The sequence below is a fragment of the Ostrea edulis genome, chromosome 2 (genome assembly GCF_947568905.1).
Source record: "Ostrea edulis chromosome 2, xbOstEdul1.1, whole genome shotgun sequence".
In the NCBI taxonomy this organism is placed as follows: domain Eukaryota; kingdom Metazoa; phylum Mollusca; class Bivalvia; order Ostreida; family Ostreidae; genus Ostrea; species Ostrea edulis.
Genome location: NC_079165.1, coordinates 91,377,888 through 91,397,547, shown reverse-complemented (window position 1 = coordinate 91,397,547; position 19,660 = coordinate 91,377,888). Strand labels below are relative to the sequence as shown.

Here is a 19,660-nt window from a genome sequence, read left to right as displayed (position 1 = left end):
ATTCACTGAGGAAATATTTATTGATGCATTTGCTGAAAGATATATCAATTAAATGCATTTATTTTTTTGTGTAGAAAACTTGGTTATTATTTAACTACAGACAACTTTTCCATCTAGCGTGATTTTTTCCCAAGCGCGTAAGTGACCAAGATGTCGAAGTCCAAATGTATTAATTTAAGAAGTGTGACAAGTAATAAACCTGGGTTGGATAAAAATTACAACAGTTTTGTATCCCTTAGTAATCATTTTCAACTTGATTTACCTTTCTAAGTGAAAATCATTTCATTAATTATTTTTTAATGATAATTACAAAGTGATTCGGAACTGGCAATGATCCGGAACTGGGCAAAAGACGGTACTGCTGAAACAGATTTCATTACTTCAAGCAAAACAGGTTGGGAACATTTCCCCTACAGCGAGATCTTCTCGCTAAAACACGATTATCCCTCTTTGGTGAGAGTAAATATATCCGGTACAACCAAGAAAAACATCGTTGGAGTACATCTCTTCATGTTTCAAGTGAAAAGATGAAAAAAGTGCTAAAATGTCTGATACTTCTGCAAATATAAAAATCAAAATGAAATCACCCATGATGTGCATTGGATTTCAGCCTCTTTCCTTTTTACGCAGGAATGTTGATTTGAAATTTCTTGACTATGTTCTCAATTTTATAGAGGCAATATGTTCTTTCTGAATTGCCCAATAGTTCTTTCCCTTTATGGAACTCTTTATGCACAGTGAGACGCAAAACATACTTTTGACCACACATGGTCACGTGCTTATCGCTGCCTTCATATATTGCCTAAAGGATGATTATCAGACATCATGCAAGCACCCAAACTGCTGGGACACACAATTTTAGTAAGTTTATGATTATTTAATAATAACAGAGCTCCAGATAAGGTGCGTATCAGCATAAATACTCATTAAATTTGACCAAATACACATTAAAGTTTAAAATCAGGCGTACAATTACGCATTCGCGAATGTAAATACGCTTTACACTCCTAAAATAATGCTTAGAGGTAACTCAATATACAACTGTATAAGCCTAATTGTTATACTTCTTTCTTAAATAAACAGGTAGGGTGCGATCGAAAGCACATAAAACTTATATTATCAATCGTAAACGATTGATTAATGGCACAGAAAATGGTACCGGACAAACGATATATATTTCTTCTGTTAAACTCACTAAGTTTTCACTGAAATGTCGCTCCTGCAGCATTGTCTCACTAACTATTTGAAAGTATTTGCAAGAATGGAAGTCACACATTTATTTACCGACTTCCGTCACACATGCACTCGTTTTACACAGATGCAATAAAACCAATTCTTGGTTAATGGTACAAGGTGAAGGGAATCCGAGGAGAGTAATTTGCACTGAAAATAAAGTGCAAAAATATATATGGGCAGTATTAGGTTCGTCTAAATTTTTAAAAATGCTATAGAAAGTCACAAAAACTTTAGACTTTGAAACTGATATTGTTTGGTTTTAAATGCTTTTAGTTTCTCGGTTATAACAGTTTAATTTACAATATGACAAATAGTTTTGTTGTTTGGTGTTTATGAAATTTTTTCAATACTGTACACTCACAGGGAATCTTATATAAATTATACATAGATTGAGAACAAAATGGATAAGAAGACCCTGTGGTACAATAAATGATTGACGTATGTTTACGGGTGAAAATTCTTTGTAGTTCTTTTTATTATATTGTCTTCATTGTCATTGGGATTTTGAAATTTATTGTTGAGGTATTAAATTTTAATATGCCAGACACTTAGTCAAATAATATCTGATTATATTTAGACTAAGTGATCAAATTCTGTATTCGTGGCAAACAGCAAAGATAATCAGTAAATTAAAAAAATACTCTTGACTTTTTCTGAAAAGCAAAATACTCATTGATTTGAAAATCAGGGGATAAATACTCTTTGTGGTAAAAAATTATCTGGAGCTCTGTAATAAAATAGCTCAAACAAATATCGATAAACACAATCTTTCTCTGATTAAAGTATCACTAGTATGGAAGAGGAAATAAAAAAAATAAATTTCATATTGAATATAAATTCAAACAAAATTTAGGCTTTCATAACTTTTATCCTTATTCACATAGCTAGTCTATAATATGCGAATACATCTAATGTACCTACTCAAGCATTCAACAGAATACTGATTGTACCTCCTTCACAGGAGAGCTGATATCTCGGAACTTGCATATTCACATCATATTAAGAGTGTCACGCTTCTTTAGCATTGCACAGAATTTGCCATTATTTTCAATAAAACACCTGTTTATGGTAATGTTTACTCTCGCGCTAAAGAGGGATAATCGCATTTTATCAAGAAGATCTCACTGTAGAGGACGTGTTCCCAACCTGATAAATGGGAAGAATGAACAAAAATCACCATATCATATTTTTACTTCACAGGGTTATTTAATGCGGTGCTAGGAATTACCGCAATATCCGGTAAATACCACTATAACCCCCCCCCCCCCCCCCCCCCCAAATGCGCAATACCCAACATTGCAGTACAATACCCATAAGTAATTATATTTTACAAGACAATTAAAAGCGATGAATCACCAGAACCACAGGCAATTGCATCGCTTGGGGTCGAATTTACTACTCTTTATATAGTAAATTCAACCCCAAGCGATGCAATTGCCTGTGACCAGAACTAATTATTTTTTACTGACAGATGTTGCAGCCAACAAGATGCAGTTGTATATATAGCATCACTCATAAAAAATCAAAAAAAGAAATTAAGAATGTTGTTTGTTATTATAATAACAGACAGCAGTGAATGCACAGGGGAATGTTGATGATGTTGTATTATTTCTGGCACTCTTAAGTCCTTGGTAGTTACACACAAAATGTTATTTCATAAAATATGTCATGTATGTGGCTCTTTCTGATAACCGAATCTAAGAAAATATTGATTATTGATATGTTGATCTAGAGCCTTAATGGACATCTCTCAGACTATGCCCACCACAGTTACATGTAACAATGAACGTGATTAACAAAATTATGCTGAATATCCATGAATTGATTGTAACATGTATCTAATTTCATAACAAGATGTTTTATTGTTTTATTATATTTATTTGAGGTAATAAATTGAATCTTCTCCATGCATTTTGTAAATGAAATGGAAATGCATAATGTCAGTAATATTTCAGTCTAAACTCGATTATATTCATTTAGAGACTCTAAAGTTATGACTAATCATGAGCAGACATTGAATTTAGGCTAAGTTTTGATTGTGTGTAAACTGATGCCTTCAAAGAAATGAGAATATTACAAGCCCTTGATTTATTTCCTGGCCAATGTCATGTCAAGATGTATGCCCTTAGAGGTGAACCCTATTACTGTGTAGGAGTACAAAGAATGGAATATAGAGGAAAAAGTTTTCTTGAGCTGAATTTGTCAAATTAATTTCAAAAAAGCAAAACAGCTTTTGTGGATTCGAGTATTTTCAGGTTAAAAATGAGTATTGAATTTAAATCTATCGGGCCTGGGCCAAATTTCATGGAATATCAAGATTTTTTAGTTTTGTTTGAATGAAACTCTGTGTATATTTCTTCCTGTAAATTGAAACACCCATGAAAGTATATTGAGGCCTTAAATCTGAGAATAAAGTATCCAAGAAATTCACGAAAATACAGCCCCCATGAATTATAAGGTTTTAGTAAAAGTGATTAAAAAAGTTACTGACTTGCAGTCAAACCTAACCTTGTTTCATGCAGATCTTACAGTATTTGAAAATACATGATCATGATGATCATTATGTATTTCAGAAGAAATGAAAACTAATAATAGCTTGTAAAGATATAAAACAAGAAATATTCTGCTTATAATTTTAGAGACACTAGATGAAAATTAAGTAGCTTTTTCACCATGGAAAGGAGCCATGACAATGGTCATGTGCATGTGATCAGATTTCCATGGCGACGAGATATTGGGAGGAATGTAGAGGCGGATCCAGTGAAGCCAGGGGAGTATACTCTACAGACTCTGTTCCTACAGTTCTGTTCCCTAGCAGAGAAGAAAGTGGAGCAGGTTGTAGCAGAGCCATTGGTAAGTATTTAGGACTGAGAAGCTGGTTCATTCATCTGTTGGTAGATCTCCACTTGTCAGTTCAAACATAAACTTACTGGTTGTCAGTAGAACCACTTGTCAGTTCAAACATAAACTTACTGATTGTCAGTTGAACCACTTGTCAGTTCAAACATAAACTTACTGGTTGTCAGTAGAACCACTAGTCAGTTCAAACATAAACTTACTGATTGTTAGTAGAACCACTTGTCATTTCAAACATAAACTTACTGATTGTCAGTAGAACCACTCCTCAGTTCAAACATAAACTTACTGATTGTCAGTAGAACCACTCCTCAGTTCAAACATAAACTTACTGATTGTCAGTAGAACCACTCCTCAGTTCAAACATAAACTTACTGGTCAATAATGCAATGATAGAACCTCTCATCAACTTTCTTGTTGTCATTTCGATAGTAGATCCTCTTAGGAACTATCAAGTTCAGGGCAAAGTGGGTTGACAGTTACATTTCAAGCATTTCCTTTGGAAATCATTGAGAATCTTTCTGATGGCCACAAAGGAGAGTCACAGTATCGCTTCATCAGTTTTGGGGGGAATCAAATTTTGTGGAGTTGTAATATAGTACAGCTTTGTTGATATGTAATTTTGTGTTTTGTAATATGGTACCTTTCATCAGAAATTGATCATAATTAATCACAAATATTCCTTGAGACAGGAACTTTTGGACCAATGTCATTTTGGAAAGGTCAAAGTCACTCGGAATATATACCTTGTATAAGTAAAAAAAAATTCTTTATTATACCCCCCGAACGAAGTTCAGGGGGGCATATAGGAATCACTCTGTCCGTCCGTCTGTCTGTCTGTCTGTGCAGATTTGTGTCCGGGCCATAACTTCTTTGTTCTTTGACTTAGGCATACCATATTTGGCACACAGGTGGATCACCATGAGATGATGTGTCGATGACCTTCATGACCTCTATATGACCTTGACCCTTGACCTCAAGGTCAAAATTAAAGTTTTTTTTTTTTTACAATGGATTCGTGTCAGGGCCATGACTTCTTTGTTCTTTGACATAGGCATACCATATTTGACACATGAGTGTATCACCATGAGACGATGTGTCGGGTACCTTCATGACCTCTATATGACCTTGAACTTTGACCTCAAGGTCAAAATTGATTATAGGGTTTTGACATAGTCATACCATAAGACATGGGTGTATCACCATGAGACTATGTGTCATGTACATTCATGACCTCTTTATGACCTTGACCTTTGATATCAAGGTCAAAATTATAGGTTTATGCCATGGATTTGTGTTCGGACTATATCTTCCATTTTCTTCTACAAAGGCATACCATATTATTACACTCAGGAAAGAGGTAATTTATACTTATTAACAACACCCTTTGGGAGATTGGGGTAAGTGGGGGGTATTCCTAGTGAGCATTGCTCACAGTACCTCTTGTTTCAACAGTTTTTGAACAGGTATTGATCATATATCACACAAATAAGTAGACAAAGGTCACTCAAGGTAATTTTTTAAAAGTCAAGGCCATTCAACAGATACCTTATATATGAAAAAGAAACCTTTATTTCAACAAAATTTCTATAGTCAATGATCATTGTGCGAGTCATTCCTGAGACATAGTTGTCCAATGGAGGTCTGAATTAATGTGCTTATTCCTTATCATATAATGATGTCCATATCAGACCTTCTGGCCTTTGTTAACATAACATAGAGAAGCTCATATTATGAAGATCAATATATTTATGCCTCCATAATCAGATATTCGGGTTTGTGGTATGTCTGTCTGTTTGTCTGCAAATAATTTAACCCGGGCCATAACTTTTGTCTTGTGGCCTTGAACTTGGAATTTGACCTACTTTTGAAAAACTTTAACCTTAGCTATAACATTTGAATGGTTATTGGTAAGCATTTCACGTTTATATTACCTGTGACAAGATCTTTCTTTGGGTAGCAAAATTTTTGCCTTATGACCCAACTTTTGAAAAACTTTTATCCTTGGCTATAACTTAAGAACAGTTTTAAACAGGCTAGGGCTTTCATATTTCACATGCATGTTCCTTTTGACAAGACCTTTGTTTTGGTACCAAAATGTTAAGAAATCATGATCTTGACGTTACAGTTTGACCTACTTTTGAATGGTTAGTAATAGGGTTTTCATATTTCATGTCTGTATTCCTTGTGACAAGACCTTTCTTGGGTACCAGAATTAGTTGGCTGTCATATTGGGTCATCAGTGTTTCACAAACTCATACTCATCTTGTTTTTGTTTTGCTTTTACAGGAGAAGCCTTTAGCAAAGTCCTTACAGAGAGGAGAAGACTCGCAGTTTGATCAGGTTGGTTTGCTATTTCAGCTTTGATAGGAATACTGTTTGATTCTTGAAGGAAAATTGGCTGAGTTGAATTAACAATTTAACATTTTCCCTTTGTGTGAAAAATTAGAAAGAATGTTAATAAATCAAGATTCAAAATAATAATATAGAAGAAAAAAGGTGTCTGAAGAAAATGTACTTTATGTACACATTGTCTTATGACTAGAGAGTGTCATAACACTGAACTGAGGTTATGGGGATTAGAATAAGGTCAAATTTACTGTCCAGATCACACAGCTGTGTAATGCAGGGATTGTAGAAAAGGCAAGGCATTTGGCCTTGTGAACTGTAAGAAAAAAAATTGTGATAATTTACAATTTTCAGTGTGTAAATATTTGGAGAGTGAATTGTGATTAAACATCTATGATTATGAAGTAATTTTCAGTGTTGTTTGTACATTGTGACGTCACATGATATATCATTACAGCTATTTTGTAAAATTTTCATTCAGAACATTCAGAGACATTGGGGGTTTTTTTTGGAGGGGGGGGGGGGTGTTTGTGAGTAACACTGAGCTTGTAGACACTCAACAGGCCACATTTTGTGCTCAATTGATTTGATACTGTACAGGTAGCTTTGTTGTCAAAAGAGGAAGAAACCTATTGATTTGGGGGGCCAAAGGTGAAGGTCATTGTGGGACTTAGAGAGAAAAAGCTTATAGACAGTCTACAGGCCTCATTGGGTGTGAAGGATCTTTAAATTGGAACATAATTTGTAAATTTCAGGACTCTAGGAGTGCACCCCTGGGGCCTTAAGGCTGGGGAAAAATCTGCCAAAAATTTACCAGGTTTATATATATATATATATATATACAAGCTCAACAAAAATTTTATCTATCTAACAAATAAGGACAAATTTACTTGGTTGATGATTAATGAAGACAAACCAGTAATTGTCAAATTGAGTGAATAGTTAGTGCAAACTTTAAGAAAAAGAAGTGATGCTTTAAAACTGCAAAAATCATTATAGTTTATTATTCATATGTTGGTATAATACTGATACTGTCCATTTACTTGTGTATATACATGATTAGCAATTCATATATGTATGTACTTGTTTCCCCAACATGCTGCATCCACATGCAGTTTGCAGTCTATGTAACCTGCAGTTAATGTTGTAAACTTTCTTTCTTTTTTGAATTTCCTTCTTTATAAACTGTCTTACTGTTATGCCCTCTGGGCCCAAAATTGGAATAAACTTTAAACTTATCTTATCTTTATCTTATATATATATATATATATATATATATATATATATATATATATATACATTGTATATACGATGACTAAGTACACATGATCCACATTTAATTAATTACACTTAACGCTTTCGCCGTTTAGTTTGGCTCTACAGAGTGTAACAAGTTTTACAAAAAGAGTACAATATATATATATATATACACACACTGTATAACACGAGTTATTGGAGCAAAGAATGGGAGAAAAATATTTTAACCAATCAGGGATCGAAACCGATACCCTTGCATTACTAGATAGGTGATATTGTCTTTGATCTAACCAGGCCGACATACAAAGTATGTTAATATTACTACACTATAAAATCTTATTCCAGAAATCAGCATATATAGGAGATGAAAATATAATTTTAGAAAAAAAATTCAAAAACATAACGTATAACCTCAATTATTTTGCATAAATCAAAGTGTCATTGTCCACCAGCTTGTTCACTTCCTGTGTTAGATATTGTTCACTTCCTGTGTTAGATATTGTTCACTTCCTGTGTTAGATTTTGTTCATTTCCTCTGTTAGACATTGTTCACTTCCTATGTTAGATATTGATCACTTCCTCTGTTAAATATTGTTCACTTCCTCTGTTAGATATTGTTCACTTCCTGTGTTAGATATTGATCACTTCCTCTGTTAGATATTGTTCACTTCCTCTGTTAGACATTGTTCACTTTCTCTGTTAAATATTGTTCACTTCCTGTGTTAGATATTGTTCACTTCCTCTGTTAGATATTGATCACTTCCTGTGTTAGATATTGTTCACTTCCTGTGTTAGACATTGTTCACTTTCTCTGTTAAATATTGTTCACTTCCTGTGTTAGATATTGTTCACTTCCTCTGTTAGATATTGATCACTTCCTGTGTTAGATATTGTTCACTTCCTGTGTTAGATATTGTTCATTTCCTGTGTTAGATATTGCTCACTTCCTGTGTTAGATATTGTTCACTTCCTCTGTTAGATATTGATCACTTCCTGTGTTAGATATTGCTCACTTCCTGTGTTAGATATTGTTCATTTCCTCTGTTAGACATTGTTCACTTCCTCTGTTAGATATTCTTACTGGTGTTTTAGAGGCCAATAAGTCTGGTAACCCTGACTTGGGGCCCAGCTAATTTCAAACAAGCAATATGCCAACTAACAACTAAAGTAAACTTGAAAAACCAAGAGTGTGGCTGTGTTATAATTATTTGACATGACTTCATCTGTAGCTGGAGGCAATATCTTCAATATCTGAGCCCATTGTACAATCAAAGGTCTATTTCACATCAGGTTCAAAAAGATAAACATTATGATTAGACATCTTATGTATTTTAAGACTGTCACATAGAATGAACAAAGGTAGCCTTTCTTTTATTTAGAGAACAGAGAGAAAATGTCATAGTATCCACTCACTAACTTTTTCAGATCAGAATATCATTCAAGCTTTGATCTCGTTAGTATAAGCACTTTTACAGTAGATCTGTGTTTGGAGTTGTCGGTTCAGGGTTTTGTTTTGTTGGGATCATTTTCCCTCTGTGTGTTTTAAAGGCATCAAATGATGCGTTATTCGTGATGGCTGAATAGTTCACTGTTGTACGACTTGTTTAGATAGATAAGTGTCTGTAGTTAAAATATTCTAACCAGTTCCATACTGCAACCAGGCCCATTCTCAGAAATATTTCCACACTTTTTAGCCAAGGGACAGTATCCTCATTATTTGTCTTCTGTCTTTTTGATGTACGAAACATATTTAGGTTATTAGCTTTACACGGATTCAGACAGGTTTTGTCTTTATTTATTGATTTGTTCTGCAGTTTTAATAGACTTATAGAAGATTCATTCTCATTCAGTCATTCTGATGTGTGAGATAAGGCTAGGAAATAACCTTGGTTGATTTTCTAATGAAAGAATCAAATGTCACATATAGCAAGCTGAATGTGATGCAGCTTGTAGGTGTTTCTACCCATTTTACCATTATGCAAAATTTTGAGGATGCAGGTTTGAGCTGGGAAAGGGGAGGGGGGATGCTGGATGGGACATTCACTCTCAGAGTGCAATATCTCAAAACAAGAGTATGATTGACTGATTGCTGTTGATATTGTTGAAGTCTGGTAGTAACAAAATGTGAAAGTTAGTAAGAATATTTTAAAAAGGATTTTTGTTAAAATTCATATGAATGTACAATCTTATGTAGGGAATTTCTGCAATGTAGGAGTTTTCAGTCAATTGAAGGGGATTTTTACCAGTGAAAGGGGAAATACTCATATTTTTCAAAAGGGGAAAAGTGCCCTTTACTGGTAGTGAATACAACCTTGATGAATCCCTGGCTATTGTTTTGTGACTTGTTAAGGTTTCTTCAGAACTTCTTATTAAATAGTCATCCAGGGATTTATATGCCTAATTTTAGAAATGCCATGTTTCTTGTATTGGGAAAATTTCATTGACATTGAATTTGAAAACAATTAGGAATGAAATAACAAATGAAGTTGTGAATAATGTTTTGAATTCATGTTGATATTTATGGTATTACCATAAATTCATAGTATTATAAGCCTGAAATCAAAATAAAAGAACCCAATTGGTTTCAGATGTCATTTTTGGGAGTTTTCACAAACTTTGGGGGGAAAATGAGCTAATATTTAAGGTGGCTCACTACACCCAGAAATAGTTTCTCAAATCAGTACGAATTTATTTAATTATAAAAGATATGATGATATACAATAAGTATATATGCCAAAAAGGCAACAAACAAAAATATATATACAGTATAATCTGTCTAAACCGGCTATGTGTGGTTCCAAAGAAATTGGCCAGTTTGCACAGAGTCTGGAGTGCAGAATGTTGACAAGAATGAGAGTTGCTTCCCTTGTATTCACTATCTATGCATACGTGTGTAATGATTGCTAACGTTGTAATATATCACAAAAGAATTCAAAATGTAAAAATATAAATGTCAGTGTTTTATTGTCGTGCTCATTTGAAAGAAATTCAATTTTTATTAAACAGTTTAAAATTTGGGAATTATTCGCGCAATTTTCTGTTGGTAAATTGTCAATTTCGTCTACATCATCGCCGTTATCAAGTGCTACATTATGTACGTTCGTCAAGTTTGTGTTGTGTACGTTTAAAATTTGTCTTTCATTGTAAATGTATCGCTTTCAACTGTCTCAATTTGTGAAATGGAAACTAATGTAATGCCGAGAGATCAACCGAACATGGCGAGTTGTGCTAACTAACTGTATATCATCACTGTCTGACTCGCCGTAGAGCTCTGAGAAGTCCACGAGGGGAAACCCTGCTTTTGGAAAACATAACGGGATTGTTGCCGATTTTATTTCATTCCAAAAATGTATCGAATTCATCGATTAATTGAACTTTGTCTTTTAATGTCAGTTCTCGTCTCTGTCGTTAGGGGGAGGGCGCCATTACCTCGTGCGTAGTGCTTTTATTGAAAACTGCACCCCTAAAAATCAGGTTTTATTTTAAACTGATCGCGACTCATCGCCAGTTGCACTCTTTTACTTACCTGTGGCTTCCCTTGAGACACCCTTTGTGTACACCGCATGTGATCGACCAAATACCGACAGGTTGGTCATCGTGGGGTGGCTGGTTTCAATGCGACAATTAGAGCTAATTACGAGCAGTTGGGACCTTGTGTACACCGAATACAATGGACCGCAACAATTAGGGTGGTGTATCATCAAGGGGCCGGTTTACACAGGATAATTAAAGTTAATTCATAGCAGTTGGGACTTTGTAAGCCGGCCGATATACAGAATACGCAGTATCCGGAGTACAGGGAATTATTAATAAAGGATTTGTTAAAGAAATGTTAGGGACTATATTTTGTGGCCGGAATTGACAGAGCGCCGGAGTACTCAGAGGCTGGTTTGGACAAATTATACTGTATATACAAATTTGGATAAAAACATGATTTTCAAAAAAAAAATTCAACACATATGAATTAAAGACTGCAGGATTTGAACTCGTGATCTGTGGTTCACCAGCCCAATGCTTTAACCACTGAGTTACGATGAAAGACAAACAAATCGATAGATACAAATATTTTCACAAAACATTTAAATCGCCATCTTGTGATGTGGTGTCATACAGAGTATAAGCTTTAGTGTAGTGAGCCTAAATGGAAAAGAGACAGTTATGAATGAAAATAGGGTTGACATATACAGTGAAACAGATTATGCAGGTGCTGTGATTGGACAGTGTTACTGTAATTTCAGATTATACAGGTGCTGTGATCGGACAGTTTTACTGTAATTTACCTTACACCTAGGCCTTCTTCTGTACAATCACAAAGTTCCCCAAGATTGTGGCCTGGAAAATAATTCTAATACTGTACTGAACTGAGAATGTGATATTGTATTGCTTGATATTTATAAAAACCAAGCTTGAAGTACAAAAGAAAACAGATATCGGTGTTAAAAATACATTTTGAACACAATGCATTTTTGTTATTGAGAAATGAGAAACTTGTTGAGTGAATACAAACTGTACATGAAATCAATTGGTAATATTTTCTTAAAGAAATTGTTATTTGAATTTTTTATATTGACCAGATATAGTATTGTAATCTTTGAATTTGCTTTTTGAAAGCCAGTGTAGTGCATCTATTATAATCTTGGGAGTTTTATTGACACACTTCAAGTAATAATTGTTGTTTGAGTGCTTTTGTTGAAGATGTTGAATTTTACCTCTTTATTTTTCTCAATTATCATTGTATATTGACAAGGAACTAATTTAGAAAGAGAGTACCCTTGTCTTGAAACAAGGATAAAAAGCTATTTTTAAGTTAGGATAGGTGCTATAAGAATTTAAATCAACTGTAAATGTGAGAACTGGATTATAGGTAAACATTGGTGACAGTTTGTGAAACTGTTAATGATTTTATCCCATTACAACAGAATTAGACTGGGGTATAAGTATCTTACCCAGTGTTCAAATATTTCTTCAAATAGTAAGACTAAATTTGCACATTTGTTGCTTTGCACTTGTGTAGAATAATATTTTACTCACATCCAATTTTTACCAAAGTTACTGGAATCTTGTCCTGCATAAGGAGTTTTGATACCTAATGATCTGCAGGGTTAGAGGGTCAAAGTAACTGAGGGGGCACTTAAAAAATCTCTTGGATACAATATTTTTAGCGTACAAGTATCTGCTTTCAATCATGCTTGCTGGAATGTTTTATTCATATATCTAAATATTTAGGTCATTTTTATTTTGGTCTGTATTGATATGGATCCCTCTTGATTTAAAACATGTTTAAGTTTCTGTTGATTTGGATCTCTGTTGATTTATTCCTATTGATTTGGATTTCAGCTGATCTGTGTCTCTATTGTTTCAGGTCCCATTTCATTTAGTCCCAATATTGATTTGGATCCCAATTTATTTTAGTCCCTATTGATTTGTATCCTTATTTGGGTCCCAATTGATATGGATGACCCCTATTGAGTTTCAGGGCCACTGGATAGGAATATTCCGAAAAATTATCTGAGGAATATTTCTATATTGCAAGAGGATTCCTCGCTTTGAAGAAGTGATCCTACAGTATTTTGCTGTAAATTTGACCCTAGGTCAATTGAATTACATGTACTTATTTTTAGCTATTCTAGGTAGTTATTTTAATGTGCCGTGTCTTTTGTTGCAGATTTTGGGGGCTATGGGTATTGTAGCCGAGCAGAGTCTGCCTTCCATTCTACAGAGTCTGTTCGCTTGGTTTGAAAAACAGAACATGATAGAAGAATCATCTCAGCTTGATGCAAGACAGAGACATAGGAGTAAAGGGTGAGTCAAAATTAGAGACATAGGAGTAAAGGGTGAGTCAAAAATAGAGACAAAGGAGTGAAGGGTGAGTCAAAAATATAGGACCATAGAATTAAAGGGTGAGTCAAAAATATAGGACCATAGAATTAAAGGGTGAGTCAAAAATATTGGACCATGATAGAGACAGTTCTTGGATCTGTGCATATCTAACTACCCTTTAGTGTTTTACTTACGATCTAGCATAATGAATTTAGTGTGAAACGTACAGCTGATGAACTCGAAGTCAAAACTTACTGATGCCATTGTTTTCTTTCCAACCACTTGTGAAGAAGGCACACAATGTGTACACTGTACAAATAAGGCTAACCAAAGATGTCCGAGAGTTAAATTAGTCAAGAATTAACTAAATATATAAAACCTGTTCCTTTCATTTGAGATGAAATCAAATAGGTTACCTTGCACAAGTCATTATACAATGTATATCGTTATTGTAGATACATTTACTATGTTAGTTTGGAACCAAAAAAATTAATTATTTGTACCTGGTATGTACGTACTTTTAATAACATATTTACTTTTCTTGACATTCTGTTGTAGGAGCAAAGACTTCCTGTGTGAAAGAAGAGATGTAAGTTTATTTACTTATGATGCTCAACTTGATTAATTTTGTCATCTGTTGAAAGATGTACATCAATTAATTTTCATGATATGAAATATTTATAAAATACCAAATATGATTTAAAGATTTTTGTTTTATTTTTAAACAGTTGGCAGTGGAGTTTGTGTACTGTTTAGTACTTATTGAAGTTTTAGCTAAGGTAATGATGGAAAACACTTCTTTAATTGAGCCTCTCTCTTTCTGGACAACGATAAGATGTGATTGTTTTTTTTTTTTTCATGAACACATATACAGTAAAACACTGATAACAAATACACTTATAATGAATTCATGCTTATTGCGAAGTAATATTTAATCCCCATGAAACAAAAGAAATTTTTTAATGGATATAGTGAAGTTTGCTTATACCGAACTGTTTCTCACTGACCCTGGAGGTTCACTTTAACTGTGTTTTACTGTATAATGAAGTTTGGTTATAATGAACTTTTTTCACTGGCCCTATAGGTTCATTATAGTAGTGTTTTACTGTATCATGAAGTTTGCTTATAACAAACTGTTTATTGCTGACCTTGGTGGTTCACTATAACTGTGTTTTACTGTATAATGAACTTTGGTTATAATGAACTGTTTCTCACTGGCCCTGGTGGTTCATTATAACCATGTTTTACTGTATTTTGATATATGATTTATGTTACAGCTGAATTTCCACCCTGGCTATGAAGAACTAGTGGTGTACATAATAAAACAGGCCTTCCGACATTTCAAGTACAAGGATGGGTGAGTACTGTGTACAGTGTGTTGTATTATGCTGTTAAAATTTCCAGTGATTATTAGGAGACATATCAGTTTTCAACTCATAATGATCCTCATTCAAGGTCATTTCACAAAGATCAAAGTCAGAAGTGATAATATGAAATCCCTATCTAAGAGATAGAATTACAGAATTTATGTGGAATGAAATCAAACTTTAGTTGTTGCCATTGAACTAAATGTGTGACATGACCTTAGTGTGTGACATGACCTTAGTGTGTTTCATGACCTTAGTGTGTGTCATGACCTTAGTGTGTGTCATGACCTTAGTGTGTGATGTGTCCTTAGTGTGTGTCATGACCTAAGTGTGTGACATGACCTTAGTGTGTTTCATGACCTTAGTGTGTGACATGACCTCAGTGTGTGTCATGACCTTAGTGTGTGTCATGACTTTAGTGTGTGTCATGACCTAAGTGTGTGACATGACCTTAGTGTGTGTCATGACCTTATTGTATCATGACCTTAGTGTGTGTCATGACCTTATTGTATCATGACCTTAGTGTGTATCATGACCTAAGTGTGTGACATGAACTACCTGCTGTAGGTTCAGATACAAAAGAGATTTTTAGTTGTATTTAGTACTGTAATAATTTTGATTTGAAACATGAATGAGAACCATGCCTGATGATACAGAAGATGTGATTTATGGAATTGTAGGATACAAGCGAATCCAAACTCGCAGAACATTGGTGTTGTTGCTGATCTGTATGCTGAGGTCATCGGAGTGCTTGCTCAGTCAAGGTACTTGTTTCATCATGATACATCATTATACTGTTAATATTTACATCGCCAATGTTTTTGCCTTTATTATCTTTACCAATTACAATGATAGCCATTTCCTCATCAATCTGATGCAGATGCGAACAATGTGAACAGGATAAATATAGTGTGTCTATTTTAACGGTTGGGAAAATGAAAATAGAATGTAAATATGAAATTTAATTTGATATTTATAAATACAGGAGGGTGTAAACTGCAATGCTTTACACCGAAATACTTTTTATGAAGTGCTAATGCTTCACAGATGATAAGAGATTTAAAACAAGGGTTAGGGTATATTGTATAACATAGGATTAGGGTATATTGTATAACACAGGATTAGGTTATATTGTATAACATAGGTAAAATTTAGCTTCTATACTTAGATGATGACAGTCTTTTTCTCATGAATGCATTGCAGTACAATATGTATATGATAATGAATACAGATAAATATAGTATGTCTATTTTACTGACTGGGAATTTTGATAGAAATGAAAGTAGAATGTAGATATAAGAAATAAACTTCATTTCTGATGATACATGGGTGTTTGAATGGCAACACTTCATGTTTTTATGAAGTGTTAGTATGCTGAAGACTATTTTCTTATTGTGTTGCTGAATGACTCTATCATATGCTACTAACCTCCTTTTTGTCACAGATTTCAATCTGTTAAAAAACATTTTGTGACTGAGTGGAAAGAACTTAAGCTTAGAGACCAGACTCCATATACAGCACAGAGCATCATTAGCCTGCTGAATGGACTCAAGTACTTCCGGGTCAAGGTCAGTCAATTCTAAATATACATGATGAAACTTTGAAATAACAATGATACTATATGTATGTGTGCAAGATGTCATGATTTAGAGCACAAAGAATCAAAGTACTGGTATGTGTTGTAGATGCATCCAATCGAAGAATTTGAGGCTTGTGTTTCCTTCCTTCATGACCTTGGTCATTATTTTCTGGATGTCAAGGACAGAGAAATCAAGCATGCTCTGGCTTTATTGTTTGTGGACATCCTCCTCCCAGTGGCAGCAGTAAGTTTGGCTAAAATCATGGCTTCTTCAGGGTTCGAAATTAACTTTTTCAAGCACTAGTCCTTACGGACTAGTCACTATTGATGTTCACTATTCTGCAAAGCATTTCACTAGTCCGTCCAGTATATCATATTAAATGATCTTCATTTTATTCAATAGTATTTAATGAAACCAAACACATTACAGTTGCAAGTAATTCAGTTTCTGACAACTACAGAAGAGAAAAACCACCATACTTTATTTTGCATTCAAGATCTTCAGAAGCATACAGTAACCTCCGAGTTAGTCCTTTTATAAACGTCCATAAGTGCGTTCGATATCTACGTTCCCGTTGTTTTCGTGCTCAGTTCTTAGAGTCACAGGAGTTCGAAATTTTATCAATAAAGTCAATAAAATTCACTCGATTGACCAAGCCATGAGCTATAGTGTTACGAACTCCTGTGTTAGAGTCACGAATGCCGAGAACATGTGCGCACAAACGTGCTTGTTCTTAGATCACACTACTTGCAGTTCTTGTACCTCAAACCCGTTCTCGTGATGCGTACTCGGATTTTGGAATCGGCAGGAATTTGTGCTCGTTCGAAGAACGGTGGTTTCGAACGCACTCCATGTGTTTGGAAGATCAGAATGTCATAGTCACGCAAACATTTAACCATGAAGGTAATCGACTATAAGTTCAAACATTTAAGAGACTTGGACAAATCTTGCTAAAATCTTAACCAATTCAAGATCGATTTCCAGATTTTCACTAGTCCATACAAACTAGTGCTATAGAGAGTTTACTAGTCCGACACGTTTTTTACTAGTCTCGGACTTACGGACATGAGGTAATTTCGAACCCTGTTCTTCCAGGAAAGTAAATCCAAATATTTGTGACTATGTCTCAAATGATGAATACATTGTAAGGAAATATGTTTTGCTGTTACACTACACATTTTATATCTTCACGTAATGATTTCTGGACTTTTTCAGACAGCTAAAAATGAGGTGAATGTCCCCGTCTTGAAGAATTTGGTGGAGATGTTGTATGCCCCTGTGGTGGACATGACCACAAAAAAGAAGCACTCAAATGTAAGATTTCATTCATTAAATCCATCAAAAAATCAATCAAATGTAAAATTTCATTCATGAAATCCACAGGGGCTAAGCCCGTTTTGGGCCCGAACCCTGTGATACCATAAATATAGAAAGGGTCTAACTCTGACCCAGATAAAAAACTAACCACTCGCTTCAAATGCCTAAAAAAATCTTAAATTAGGTAAGCTATGTGTAATTTGCCGATCTCCTTGCATAGATTAATGTTTTAACTACTTGCATGCCAAATTTCAAGTCACAGGTTCTTCAAATAATAAAGATATACGTCATCGTTCTCTCGATTTCACTTGTTTATTTTTACTAGGACATTTAACCGGTCCAGGTCACGGAGTCGTTTCTCGCCTATGACAGCAGTGAAATTCAGATTAGTGCGGAAGATTTCGGACCTGTCAATTAAGATTTCACATCAATTATACGCTACTTACTTCCTCATATTTTAATAATGTTCTTCGTGTAGACAATACACGACTTATTTTTCCTCAGCAGCATCAACTGTTGACAACATCTGCCATTTTAATGAAAGCACTAAATACTCGATAGACTTAAAATCTCAAATACCTTAAAATTGATCAAAACATTATTCTTGTGATATTGCACCTAGAGAAGGAAATTGAACATTATTTTTTGGCTTTCTTAATTTTTGGTTTTTGTTTATTTTATTTCATTTAGATTATTTTTACCCATTTCCCCCTTCTTCAAAGTTTTAGATATTTCGGGTCTTTAGTGCGTTTCTCAAAATGGCAGTTAGAGTCAGGAGTTGATGTTTTGTAAAATAAGCGACCCAGATACAGCGAACATAGAGAGCTTTATTAAGGTATGAGGAAGGAAGTAGCGTATAATTAATGTGAAATTTTAATTGACAGGTCCGAAATCTTCTACACTAGTCTGAATTTCGCTGCTGTCATAGGTGAGAAACGACTCCGTGACCTGGACCGGTAAATGTCCTAGTAAAAATAAACAAGTGAAATCAAGACAACGATGACGTATATCTTTATTATTTGAAGAACCTGTGACTTGAAATTTGGCATGCAAGTAGTTAAAACATTAATCTATGCAGGGAGATCGGCAAATTACGCATAGCGTACCTAATTTAAGATTTTTTAGGTTTTTGAAGCGAGTGGTTAGTTTTTTATCTGGGTCAGAGTTAGACCCCTTTCTATATTTATGGTATCACAGGGTTCGGGCCCAAAACGGGCTTAGCCCCTGTGATTAAATCTATCAAAAAATCAATCAAATGTAAAATTTCATTCATTAAATCTATCAAAAAACCACTCAAATGTAAGATTTCATCCAATAAATCTATCAGAAAACATTGTAATAAGAATGATACTACATGTACATCAGTAGGATATTGTTATTGTGTGTGTGTGTATCTGACTATGTGTTTTTGTGTTTATGTGTTGCTGTCTATGTGTGTGTGTATGACTCTGTTAACTTGGTATTTCAGCAAGTTTTCCCACTGGTGACCTGCCTTCTGTGTGTCAGTCAGAAACAGTTCTTCTTGACCAACTGGCCATATTTCCTGACCACTTGTTTGTCCCACTTAAAATCCAGGGACCCTAAGAGCTCTAGGATGGCCCTGGACTCGCTTCATAGACTTCTTTGGTCAGTTAATTTATAAAATATTGTATCAAAACTTTATATATAAGAATCATATTGTGGTTTGAAATCCATGTAGTCATTGTCTTTTCCTGAGGTGTACGACTTGGTTAGATTAACACAGCAGTAGGAATACTGTGTATCGGGTCATTTTGTGCTTGCTGGCTATTTTTGGTGGACGACGAATTTTTGCCAAAAATTAAAAGTACCTAAATTTCCATTCATATTAATGATACATATGTTAAATGAAATTCTGCC

The 19,660-nt window shown here is 34.4% G+C and overlaps 1 protein-coding gene across 5 annotated transcripts in view; it reads left to right on the top strand.

Annotated features, from left to right (window-relative positions):
* Window positions 1-19,660, top strand: part of LOC125680606 (protein furry-like) — a 76,357-nt gene that overhangs the window by 1,569 nt on the left and 55,128 nt on the right. For 3 of the 5 annotated variants that reach the window (XM_048920285.2, XM_048920287.2, XM_048920288.2), the window contains exons 2-12: window positions 3,876-4,089; window positions 6,382-6,435; window positions 13,364-13,500; window positions 14,077-14,107; window positions 14,247-14,297; window positions 14,796-14,875; window positions 15,566-15,649; window positions 16,330-16,453; window positions 16,571-16,708; window positions 17,681-17,779; window positions 19,251-19,408. In XM_048920285.2, the coding sequence (XP_048776242.2) occupies window positions 3,910-4,089; window positions 6,382-6,435; window positions 13,364-13,500; window positions 14,077-14,107; window positions 14,247-14,297; window positions 14,796-14,875; window positions 15,566-15,649; window positions 16,330-16,453; window positions 16,571-16,708; window positions 17,681-17,779; window positions 19,251-19,408 (1,136 nt within the window). In that variant the 5' untranslated portion in view covers window positions 3,876-3,909. The other 2 variants (XM_048920289.2, XM_056155428.1) reach the window with 2 other exon arrangements.